Source organism: Barbus barbus, assembly GCF_936440315.1.
Source record: "Barbus barbus genome assembly, chromosome: 30".
Taxonomy (NCBI): domain Eukaryota; kingdom Metazoa; phylum Chordata; class Actinopteri; order Cypriniformes; family Cyprinidae; genus Barbus; species Barbus barbus.
The window spans coordinates 2,220,393-2,233,743 of record NC_136758.1 but is presented as its reverse complement, the minus strand read 5'-3'; the positions used below and the strand labels follow the sequence as shown (position 1 = coordinate 2,233,743).

The 13,351-nt window shown below is 40.5% G+C and overlaps 2 protein-coding genes across 2 annotated transcripts; one reads left to right on the top strand and one right to left on the bottom strand.

Moving 5' to 3' along the window:
• Positions 1-757: 757 nt before the first annotated feature.
• Positions 758-10,085, bottom strand: LOC306850716 (uncharacterized protein; the record flags this gene model as incomplete). Its single annotated transcript, XM_079386540.1, has 3 exons — positions 9,985-10,085; positions 7,409-8,865; positions 758-1,027 (listed from the first exon to the last, which is right to left on the bottom strand). Exons 2-3 carry the CDS (start codon positions 8,774-8,776, stop codon positions 758-760), a joined length of 1,638 nt encoding a protein of 545 aa, XP_079242666.1. The 5' UTR covers positions 8,777-8,865; positions 9,985-10,085.
• Positions 10,086-10,147: 62 nt separating this feature from the next.
• On the top strand, positions 10,148-12,242 carry LOC306850248 (acylphosphatase-1-like). The gene is made up of 3 exons (XM_079385767.1): positions 10,148-10,309; positions 10,443-10,529; positions 11,666-12,242. The coding sequence occupies exons 2-3, from the start codon at positions 10,449-10,451 to the stop codon at positions 11,879-11,881; spliced, it is 297 nt and encodes a 98-aa protein (XP_079241893.1). The 5' UTR covers positions 10,148-10,309; positions 10,443-10,448; the 3' UTR covers positions 11,882-12,242.
• Positions 12,243-13,351: the final 1,109 nt, after the last annotated feature.

Here is a 13,351-nt window from a genome sequence, read left to right as displayed (position 1 = left end):
TAAATCGCATATTCATAAATTAACATTACATTAACATCTCAAAAACTGAACCTTAAGAGTGTTACCTAAAGACACAACAGAAATAAAATAGTGGGACGTGAAATTCACTGAAAACCAATATTCTCTACAGAGGACATAAATACATTTCATGAGCTGCAAACGTATAGGGCTAAAGGCCCTATAGTGTTTCTTTCTGCTGGGGAAATTAAGGGGAAAAGTAATGAAATAATAACTTATTATATGACCCCATAAACTGTAGGTTAGTGAAGTGGCATTCTAATAACACATTATAATTTGTAATTGTAACACAAAGAAAGGATATGAAAACGTAAACAATGGATGTTTTAATGTGAGAAATCAGTTTGCTGTCAGTAACATTTCGTTTCAGGAGAATTACTGAAAATGGACACATTTCCCATGCTACACCCACATAATTTATACCTACATTGCTTTTAAATACTTAAATATAGAATTCATTTGTTGCTTTGTGTTTGGATTTTTCCAAAATTAATAAAATCACTATATTCATATACACAACATTAATGGTTGCAATACCATGTTCAAATAATATATATATATATATATATTTAATTCAGAATATGTATTTGTTTTTAAATGTTCTAGACAGAGTTGTTTTGAATAAGCAAATAGCAAGACATTTTACACTAAAAATGTTACTCTAAAGTTACTACTCTAAAGTTCAACCCAACAGCATCAGCGGCACATGTCTTCTGACAGAGAGCAGCTGAAGCACAAGTCACTGTGTGATCTTCCTGCTGCTGCTGCTGCTGCCTCCGCTGTGCAGCTGTTTGGGAGGCGGTGGTCTGCTCCTGATGTTCTGGCACTTTGGGATGTGTCTCTCTGAAGGCCCTGGGGCAAATTTGCGGCCACAGTGAGGGCAGTTAACATATTCTGAGTTGAGGTTTAAGCCTGACTGTGGCGGCACACTTCCCGGAGTGTGAGCTTGACCCTGACGCATGGTTTGAATGAAGGCCTCGTGTTTCAGCCGCCAATTATTCTTCTTAGGCTGAGGATAAAAACAGTAAGACATTAAGTAAAGACAGGGATAGTGCACAGAAAAGTGATGTTATGAAGTAAACACTACCACAGCTAATCAAAACACAGATCGGCCTTTTTTTTCACGATCAATGCTAAAAAAATATTGTGACGAGCGTCCCGATTGCTCATCAGCGTTGCCCTGGAGACGAAGAGGAAACACCTGCACCTCCTCATCACGGCGGATCGGCCACACCTGGGGCTCGTTTGCCCGCGGCCAGATAAGCCGTGCGAGGCTGCACAACAGGGAGAGACATCTCCGAAGAAGCTGAAACTAATGCACGCTACTCTTCTTGATTTCAGAGCCCAGCGAGTGACCGATCCTGCCCTGCCCCGAACACCGCACCGACGCAACGCACTAGGGAGGAAATCACACCACGAAGAGCACCGCCGCACCTCAGCCACACCTTTTCAACCGACGCCCTCACCTTGTTAAATAAATCCACCCTCCGGGGTATTTATTTTGAGCTCTCCTTGTTGTGTGATTCTTCCCACCTGCCACAATATATACACAGTGCCCTCCAAAAGTATTGGAACAGTACAGACAAAATTGCTCTGTTGGCTGTGGAGTCAAGACATTTACAAATATGATTACAAGATGAATATGAGACAAAACTACAGAATGTCACATTTTATTATTAGCTGTTTCAACACACAGATGTTTTACCAGCTAAGAAGTTCAGCACTTTTAGAGTTTCATCCCTCTATCTGATGTGAGCATAAGTATTGGAGCAGTTGCCTCACAGGTCTTTCTAAGTGATCAGCTGTGTCCTGTTGCATTAATTCTTCAGATATTAAAAGCAGGGAATGTGTCGTATCAGTTATATCCATTACTTCTGTATTCTGAATCTTGCATTCGATGATGACACACAAACCATCTAAGATGGCGCCGGTGAGATCGGCTGCCGTCACGACTGCTCCGACCAAACTTTGTCTTCTTTTGTTATTTTTTCGTATTGTTAACTATAAACACCGGTTTCTTTTTGTAAGATGGCCATTCTTACATACGACAGGGCCACTCTTATTTCTATTGGTGCACAATGCACTAACCTTTCGCCGTTTTTGAACCCGGACCCATCCTGGCCGAGCGAGATCCTGAGGAGGAACAAAGGACGCGACCCGTACCGGCGTCCTCGAGGGAAACGAGCCGGCGTCAGGAACAGGCTGAGGGCGCGCGCACAACGCGCTCCCCTACCAAGTGTCCTGCTCGCCAATGTCCAGTCGCTGGATAACAAACTCGATGACCTCAGGGCAAGAGTCAAGTTCCAGAGGGACATTCGGGACTGCAACCTTCTCTGCTTCACTGAGACATGGCTGAACCCAGCGGTACCAGACCACGCCATCCAGCCGGCCGAGTTCTTCTCGGTTTACCGCATGGACAGAACGCTGGACTCGGGGAAGACTAGGGGAGGTGGAGTATGTCTGATGGTGAACAAACACTGGTGCGACAGCGCGAGCATTGTACCCCTCTCACGCTCCTGCACACCGAATCTTGAACTTCTGACCATCAAATGTCGCCCTTTTTATCTCCCTCGGGAATTTAGCTCGGTCATCGTCAGTGCCGTTTATATTCCACCTCAAGCGGACACGGACACTGCGATATGGGATTTACATGAAACACTACACCTTCACCAGACACAGCACCGGGACGCCGCATTCATTGTTTTGGGAGATTTCAACAGTGCCAATCTCAAGCGTGCACTGCCGAACTTCCATCAGCACATCAGCTGCCCCACCAGGGGCGAAAGGACATTAGATCACTGTTACACCCCATACAAGAACAGCTACAAGGCACAGTCACAACCACCGTTTGGGAAATCGGACCACGCCGCCATCTTCCTCATGCCTGTTTACAAACAGAGGCTGAAACAGGAAGCCCCGGTGCAGAGGGAGGTCCAACGCTGGACGGACCAATCGGTGGCCGCTCTGCAGGACGCGCTAGATGACGCAGACTGGGACATGTTCCGGCGCAGCTCTGATGACGTCAGCTTGTTTACGGAAGCGGTTGTGGGATTTATAGAGAAACTAATGGATGATACGGTGCAGAAAACCATCATCAGGACGTTTCCCAACCAGAAGCCGTGGGTGGATAAAACCATCCGCGACGCCCTGAGATCCCGCTCCGCTGCCTACAACACAGGGCTCATCACCGGGAACATGGATGATTACAAGGCTGCATCTTACAGCGTGCGCAGATCGGTGAAGGAGGCGAAGCAGCGCTACGGGAGGAAACTAGAGTCGCAATTCCAACATGGCGACTCTAGGAGCCTGTGGCAGGGACTTAGAACCATCACGGACTATAAAACACCACCCTCCAGATCGGGGAATGCGGACGCTTCTCTGGCTGACGAGCTGAACACTTTTTATGCTCGCTTCGAGGCTGCAGCTAATCACGCTAACGGCGCTAGCAGTGCTAACTGCATGCACGCTGAGGAAGCCGGTGAGGACAACGTGTTCACCATCACGGAGCATGACGTGAGGAGGGCATTCAGGAGAGTGAACATCAGGAAGGCAGCAGGACCAGATGGCATCACAGGTCGGGTTCTGAAGGCCTGCGCTGACCAGCTAGCACCGGTGTTCACCGAGATCTTCAACCTCTCCCTGGAACAGTCCATAGTCCCCTCATGCTTTAAGCAGTCCACCATTGTTCCTGTCCCCAAGAAACCCCAGCCCACCTGCCTAAATGACTATCGCCCTGTAGCCCTCACATCAGTGGTGATGAAGTGCTTTGAGAGACTGGTCAGAGACTTCATCATTGCATCACTACCAGACACACTGGATCCACTACAGTTTGCATACAGGCATAACCGCTCCACGGAGGATGCCATCTCACACCTCCTCCACACCACAACAAGTCACCTGGACTGCAGAAAAGGGAATTATGTAAAAATGCTGTTTGTGGACTACAGTTCAGCGTTTAACACCATAATTCCCTCCACACTCACCTCCAAGTTGGAGGTCCTTGGTCTCAGCACATCCTTGTGCCAATGGATCTCCAGCTTCCTGAAGGACAGACAGCAAGCCGTACGGATGGGTAAACACACCTCATCCTCCATCACCCTAAGCACTGGAGCCCCTCAAGGTTGTGTTCTGAGCCCCCTGCTGTACTCACTGTACACCTATGACTGTGTGGCCACTTCCAACTCCACCATCATCATCAAGTTTGCTGATGACACTGTTGTGTTGGGCCTGATCTCAGACAACGACGAGACGGCCTACATACAGGAGATTAAGAATCTGGAGAGTTGGTGCCAGGTGAATAGTCTACACCTGAACATCAGTAAAACTAAGGAGCTGATAGTGGACTTCAGTACGAAGCAGGAGCGGTCATACCAGCCGATCACGATCAGCGGGACTCCAGTGGAGAGAGTGGACAGCTTCAGATACCTGGGTGTTCACATCACGCAGGACTTGACTTGGTCCTGTCATACCAGCACCCTGGTGAAGAAGGCCAGGCAGCGTCTGTACCATCTGAGACGCTTAAAGGACTTTAGACTTCCCTCTCGGGTGCTTAAGACTTTTTACACCTGCACCATCGAGAGCGTGCTGACGGGCAGCATCACTTCCTGGTTCGGGAACTGCACTATGCAGGACAGACGAGCCCTCCAGAGGGTGGTGCGTTCAGCGGAACGTACCATTCACACCGAGCTCCCTGACCTGCAGGAGATCTACAGCAAGTGGTGCCTGACCAGGGCCAGGAAGATAGTGAAGGACCTCAGCCATCCCAACAATGGACTCTTTTCTCTGCTGCGTTCAGGGAGGCGCTTCCGCTGCATGAAGGCGAACACAGAGAGAATGAGGAGGAGCTTCTTCCCGCAGGCCATTCGGAGTCTTAACCTCTCTCCACTCTAAGCACATCACCCCACACTTCCACTTTGCACATTTTCATTACATCTGCACTAATTTGTAGAAGGTCACGTAAGGATAAATGAGTGGGACTTACATACCATTTGTCTTTGTCTTTAGTATTCCTTTTACTCACTTATACACTTTACTGCACTGCACAGCACACAGACACTTTATCACTGACATACACTTTACTTTTACAGAATCTATATAGAATCATATTCTATTTTATTCTTCATATCTATTTTTATTCTCATATCTATTTGTTATTTTATTTTATTGCTAGTTTATTTCTATATATATGTTTACTGTACTTTTTCTATTTGCTATTTGTATTTTTGTAAACTTGAGGTTTTTTTTCTTAATTTTGTTGGACAGTCGTACAATACATTTCACTACATGTCGTACTATGTATGTATATGTATGTGACAAATAAAATTTGAATTTGAATTTGAATTTGATTTGAAGACGAGGGAGCTGACTTTAAGAGAAAAGCGAGCAATTTGGATGCTAAAAGAAAAGAGGAAGTCAATTAGAGCTCTAGCAAAAACAAAGGACATGGAGAAATCAAGAGTTTGGAAACCACCAGCGACACCAGCAACCAACAACGACCTGATCAGCTGAGAAAACAACAGTAGTTGATGACAGACAAATCATAAAAGCTGTGAAAATGAACCCTAAAAGACGTGTCTGTAAAATCACCAACAACTTCCAGAAAGCTGGGGTGATGCTCTGACAATCTACTGTCCTCAGGAGACTTTGACACAGAATTACAGATGCTACACAGCAAGATGCAAACCTCTGACCAGCACCAAACATAGAAAGACAAGATTAGAGTTTGCAAAAAAGCACAAAGGTGAGCCAGAAGAGTTTTGTAACTGTGTTTATGGACCGATGAGACAAAGATGAACCTTTATCTAAGTGATGGGAAAGCAAAAATGTGGAGAAAAAAAGGGAACTGCAATGATCCCAAGCATACAGCCTCATCTGTAAAGCATGGTGGAGGTGGTGTCATGGCATGGGCATGCATGGCTGTCTCTGGAACAGGCCCTCTCAACTTTACTGATGACTTCATGTATGATGACAGTAGCAGAATGAATTTAGAAGGGTACAAAACCATCTTGCCTACCAATATTCAAGAAAATGCCACCAGATTGATTGGGAAGTGCTTCATATTGCATCAGGACAATGACCCAAAACACCCTGCCAGTTCAGTCAAGGAATTTATAAGGGCAAAGAAATGGAAAGTCTTAGATTGCCCAAGTCAATCTCCAGATTTAAATCTGATTGAACATGAATTTCACCAGCTGAAGAGGAGAGTAAAGGCAGAAACTCCCCAAAACAAGCAACAATTGGAATCGACTGCATTAAAGGCTGGGAAAAGTACTGTATTTCAAAGGTTGAGACCAAGAGTCTGGTGATGTCTATGGGCCACAGGCTAATAATAAAATCTGACATTCTTTAGTTTTGTCTCATATATATATACATATGAATGTACAGTCAAATTACAATTAAATTTAACTTAAATTTGAGACTGTTCCTCACACTATCATATGACTTAAGACCTTTTTAGCGTGCAAATCATATGGAGTACTTTTTTCATTCTTTATGAAGCTTATGAATTTAGCATAGGCTATGAAAAAACAGTAAGAAAAATGTAAATTTTTGACGGAATAATTTATTGACCTTTTAGACAAAATATACTGTTTTTTTTTGTTTTTTATGTTGAGCAGGCCTATAATAATTGATCCATCAGGCTTTTATGGCTCATATAGTCTGATATAGTGAGAATATGAAGCAAAAACAGCTAAATTTTATTTAGAGACTTAAAATGAGCAAAAATACACACTTTGGTGCAGATGTTGATATTTATATGATTAAATTCTGATGCTTGTAATGTAAATTAATGAGATCTTTATAACAGTACAGCAGATACTGACATAAAATGATCTAAATATCAGTGGTGACTCTATATCTCCAATAATATGTCTCAGTAAGATGAGATTGAAATGATCCAAACATATAATGCAATGCAATGCAGTCCGATGCTGATTGAGAGATGAAGAAATAAACGCTCCTCAGAAGATGTGAGATGAAGATCATTCCTCCGCTGAGGAACAGTGAAAGTAAAGCTTCTGGAAACAAACGCTCCTCAAAAGATCCTGATGATCAGATTTGAGACGCACTGATTTTTCTAGAAAATGATTGATGGAGAATCAAGTAAAGCTGAGCTGCTTCAGTCCAGTAAGAGTTCATCTGGAGATATGACTGCAGTTATTCTGACGTTAACTTGATCAAAATCAGTCAAGATTTGACAGAAAAAGACACTGAAGCAGCAGCTGAAGCTGGACGTTTCTACAATTACACTAAAAGAGCTTTTACTGGATAAAAAAAAAAAAACTCTTTCAATAAACTATCGATCAGATGACAAGAAGGCATGGAGTAAATTGTGTGTGACACAAATATGTTACAGTAGGATTTATTGAGTAAAAAGTAAAACTCTTACTGGCGTTTTGCTCCTGCCGTTGGTTTTCATGAACTCCTCGAGGTCTGTTCCTTTGGCTCTGTACTGTGACGTGTTGAATATCTTGCGCTGGGGCCGCTTTTTCTCACACACCCTCACATGCGTCTCCAGCCGGTCTCGTGCGAAGCATCGATTGCACACGCTACACGGGATCAGCTGGTGTGGAGCGCCCCGATTCTCCTCCAGACTGAGCTCCACCTGCTGCAGGTGCTTCCCTCTCTGGCTGGGGTTTCTCTCCGGGACGGCCTCCTTCATGAGTTTCGATGTGAGTTGATATAAACCATCTTTATTTTCTCTCCTCTCATGCTTGACGTGAGATCTGTCCCTCATCACAGAGTCAGATGAATTTGGTTTTCTCACGTCGCAGTGATCTTCATCTTCACTGTGCAAATAGAGGTTGTGTATTTCCCTTCTTCTTCTGACATTGTCCCATCCCATTCCTCTCTCTCTTCGTTCCTTACTCATTTCCCTGCTCCTGATTTTTGCTGTCTGTTCATACTCATCCCATTCTCTCGTTTCCTCCAGCTTGTGACCCTTTGTCATCTCTAAGGTCGAAGGTCGTCTCCATTTTGCACTTTCTTTGCTCCTCTCCACCCGGCCACCATTTATCCCTTGCTCCCATTCCTCCCATCTTTCCATATCATCTCTGAATTCCCTGTGATATCTGTCTCTTTCCTTATCCCAGTTGCCGTATCCATTACTATGGAACCTGTTGTCCTCCTTTAGCTTACGCAAATATATTTTTTTTCTCTCATCGCTCTTTGCACAGTCCTTCCTCTCTTTTTGGACTCTTCTCAGAGTCTCCTCTGCATTGAAAATCTTCTCCTGGAGCATCATCTGCTCAGAGTGGATTTCCTTTGACAGCCATTTTTGTTTCTCAAGCTTCTGTTCACGGTCCACTTCACTCTTTGTCTGATATTTTCTTCCTAGATAGTCTGAATTAAGAGCGTCTAGTTTCCTTACAACCTCCTGCTGGTGTCTATTAGTGAAACACGAGTAAAGTCTCTCTTGATGCTCTGGTTTGGTGACGTTACTCAGGCTGTAGGCTCTCTTGTGAAGGACTGGTTTTAGAGGGAATAATTTGTCCGATTCTCTCCGTGAAGGAACGTATTCAGTCTGCTCCTCCAGATGTATGTGTTTCTTCCTGTGGATGTTGTCTGGATGTTGCCAGGGTTGTTGTCTGTCTCTCGTGGAGCTCGTCCTTCCCTCTCTGTTTTCTAGAACATGTGGTCTGGAGTTGGGACTGTGCTGTCTGCTCATGCCCTCTCTGTCCAAGTATGGAAGTTTTGTTGATTCGGTCTCTTTTTCCCAGAAATGCTGCGTGAATCGATGGTGTGGCACCGTTTGCATGTTTATGCAGTGAGTAAATCTCAGTAACAGTCACATATACAGCTTCAGCAGGAGTTGATTGTATAATAACAACGTTGTCAACCTGTGGACTGATATAACACAGACATTTTTTTTAAATAGTCCAAATTGTTTATTTCTCTTGTTTCTTCTATTTAGCATTTCTTTACATTACACAGCCATTGGTTTTAGAAAAGCTGTTCTCATGCTTTAAAAGTAAGACACTACAGGCATAATCTTTAGTTTTTCATGTACTGGTCTATTTTGCTTCCATGACATGTCTTCTTTCAGACTAGTGGAAAGAAAACATCCAAAATAAATAGTGTTTTTTATTGCATTTAACTATTTTTGCATCTGTAGATTTCAATTCCATCCTTCTATCTATATTCTGAAGGGTGTTGTTTTCTCAGTCTGTTGACAATATTTTCTGACTTATGGAGTGTTAACAAGAGAAATCCAAAATCTGCTCTGTTAAAACCTTTAATTGTAAAATGTGACCCTGGAGCACAAATTCAGTCTTAAGTCGCTGGGGTATATTTGTAGCAATAGACAAAAATACATTGAATGGGTCAAAATTATCAATTTTTCTTTTATGCCAAAAATCATTAGGATATTAAGTAAAGATCATGTTCCATGAAGATATTTTGTAAGTTTCCTACTGTAAATATATCCAAAATTCATTTTTGATTAGTAATATGCATGGCTAAGAACTTAATTTGAACAAATTTAAAGGTGATTTTCTCAATATTTTGATTTTTTTTTGCACCCTCAGATTCCAGATTTTCAAATAGTTGCATCTCAGCCAAATATTGTCCAATCATAACAAACCATACATCAATGGAAATAGTATTTATGATGTATAAACCTCAATTTCTAAAATCTGACCCTTGTGACTGGTTTTGTGGTCCAGGGTCAACAGAATCCAACAAGAATTTGCCTTTATCTGTTCTTTATATGTGTTCAGATTTCTGTTCTGGTAAATTATGCAAATTAGAGCATAGTTAATCAAATGAAGCCTCATTAAACGGTTTACATGTACAGAACAGCTGTTATTAATCATCGGTGTAAAGTATGTTGATATCTGTTAGTTAAAAGTTGTACCTTGACTCGGGTAAAGCCCTATTAACCCTCTTGGCTTAATCAGCATATTTTCATAAGCACCTGGATATTAGACTACAGATGGTTTAATATCTATTTAGCCTCAAACTTACCCAACTTTAGCGTTCTGTGAATGTAAAGCGATGAATCTTCTCGGTTTAATGAACTCGATATATATCTGTTTCCAGTAGCGGTCAAGAGTGTGTTTACACTCGTTGCTTAGAAACAAGACAACTCAAACTTCCCTTTCCCTACTGGCCAGTTGCGTCTGACGTCATGCCGTAACCCGGATGATCGACGCTGCTGCTGTGCATGTGCCGCTTCATGAGCAAAACAGTAAGTTCATAGGTGCAATAAACTGCATTTGAATCGCCTGTAAAGTGGATTTGACCGCGGATTTCAGAAACCAGAAAGCCTGTTATTATCGTCCATCCACCGGTACGTCATACAGTGTGCTTCTCATAGAAAAGCTGGTCATATCATATCTTGCGGTGCGTTTGCATGGAAACAGCGCTGCAGTGAATGATAGTGAGCTGCAAGAGTTGAGTTTGATGCTTGATCTGTGTTTCAGGTGATCATGTCCTCTGAAAAGCTGCTGTCTGTAGATTATGAGGTGTTTGGGAGGGTGCAGGGTGTGTTTTTTCGGAAATACACCCAGGTAATCAATCTCAGATCGAGGATAGAGGCACATGATTTCTACATTAGAGGCTGAAACATGCAAGCCTGCAGAATGCATCAATACATACTAATGTGCATCTTAAACACTGAGGAGGAAAGTGGCATAAATGCTAAATAATGCTCCTCAGGATGATGGCTTTATTTATGAACGTTTCTGTGTAGACAAAACATTAAAAACTATGAAATATGTGACAGAGCTTGCTGTATATTGACACAAATTGTTTAAAATATGATTTACTATCTAAAGTTACCTGTCTGTCTATGTTTAGAAGATAGTTTATTCTATATAATGGCTTTTAAGCAAACTTTAAATAGTAAATAAACATTTTGGACGATATAAATGTATATATATATATATATATATATATATATATATATATATATATATATATATATATATATATAAAACACAAGAATATGAAACTGTTTTTGTGGCCAACAGTTACTGTGATTGATGAATTATGTAGAATTACAAAACATAAACCCACAACCTGGCCTGACCAGACATTTCATCAAAATAATCTTGTCCCGTGAACACACATATCTACCTTCACAACATAAATCAGCATGAAATCATACTTTAATACTCTTTCCAAGTATGTATTTTCCAGTGTTACTTTAGTATTATTGAGATGATAATATAGTTTTCATTGTAATTTTAGGTAACATTTTGATGTTTTTGTCATTTTGAATATTTTTTATGTCTATTTTTTATTTCAGTTTTAGTTATTCTAGTCAAGTTTTTAAATTTTATTGATGTTAAATTAATGAAATGTGTTTTTAATGGTGTTAGTTTTAGTGAAGTCCCATGTTTTCTTCATTGGATGTGCTGTTAACACAGAAAAAGTCATATTACAGACTTAAATGGGTAGCTAAAGATGTTTCATGTTGACTTTAATCTATGGTTTAATATTGCTCATGTGTTTGACAGAAATTTTTATTTTTTGTTAGGATTTAAATATATTTTGATTTCTGTCCTTTTAGTCATACAATTTTTTTCCATTTTAATCAGTGTTTATATTAAGATCTGACTTTTTTAACATGATGTAATCAGTGCATTCTAGTGTATGAAGTGCTGTGTTGATGTGAGTGTGTGTGTGTGTGTGTCTGTTTCAGTCAGAAGGAAAGAGGCTGGGTCTGGTGGGCTGGGTGCAGAACACTGATGCTGGGACGGTTCAAGGGCAGCTGCAGGGTCCCGTCTCTAAAGTCCAGCAAATGCAGCAGTGGCTGCAAACCAGCGGCAGCCCTCAGTCACGAATCGCCAAAGCAGAGTTCAAGAACGAGCGGGCCATCGACAAACTGGACTTTAAGGACTTCAAAGTTGCTCGTTAATGACAAAACAACTCAATTAGTATTTATTATCATATACTACTTATTTATTTTCTTTTTGACCTGTGGTCTGTTACTGATAAATATGAGGAAGTAGTTTTTTTTTTTTCAAAATGTCTTATTGACGATATAACATCTGTTCTATAATTTTAGAGCTCTGTACATGAAAACACCTTCCTGATGTAACAAATAATAGACTATATAGACTCAGTGTCCATGCTCACTCCTGTTTCTTTAATGTATTTCTGTTTTATCATGGCTTAGCTTTCATTCACATATTATTGTGTTTGTTTATTTCAGAATGCAATATATTAATGGTTGTATTTTAACAAAAATGTCTTAAAATGCCATGGTGTTGACATGGTAAATTATATATATATATATATATATATATATATATATATATATATATATATATATATATATATATATATATGACCCTGGAGCACAAAACCAGTCTTAAGTCGCTGGGGTATATTTGTATCAATAGCCAAAAATACATTGTATGAGTCAAAATTATACATTTCTCTTTTATAAGAAAAATCATTAGGATATTAAGTAAAGATCATGTTCCATCAAGATATTTTGTAAATTTCCTACCGTAAATATATCAAAACTTCATTTTTGATTAGTAATATGCATTGCTAAGAACTTCATTTGGACAACTTTAAATGTATTTGTTTCAAAGTTGCCATTTTTAAATTTATTCAGCTTTCAGATGATGTATAAATCTCAGTTTCCAAAATGACTTATGACTGGTTTTGTGCTCCAGGGTCACATTTGTAGTGGTTTAATATCAACAAAAGGTAAATGTATAAATGAATTAGTGTAGGGGGGTTTAAGTATGTGTCTTTCAAAAAAACTAAATTGGCGTATACACTTTTGTCTCTAAAAGTGAAAAGAAAAACATTTTTCAGATGTTTCAAAGCCTGGCCAACAACATTATTTTCAGGTTAATTTTACATTATTTCTATTAAACTTCTATAATATTTGAGGGTTGTGGTCAGGAAAGCTTAATCCATTTCAGTATCAAAAACATTTTAATGTACAATTAGACAAAAGTCATGCTAAAATGTAGATATTAATGATTAATGATATGACCAAAACAAACATTGGGGCTCAACGGTAAGGATTGTTTCTGCTGGCCCTTGACTAGATTTTTACTTTACCTTACTAATATTTGCACTTGCCCACCACACACACACAAAAAGATACTTATTATTAATAGTAATACATGTGTAAAAAAAATCGGTTTTATAAAATATTAAATAGAAAATGATAACAAAAGGCCTACTGTAATAGCTGGACACTACAGGGCTGAAAATGAACTTTTTTTGTCAAATGATGGCATACAGTGATTTGTTTGTCACTTGAAACGGACTTTCTCACTCATGGCTTGTCACAGTCATTCAGAACAAACTCAGGTGCTTTACACTCTGACAGAGTTTATCACTAGAGGTCGCTGTCACATGC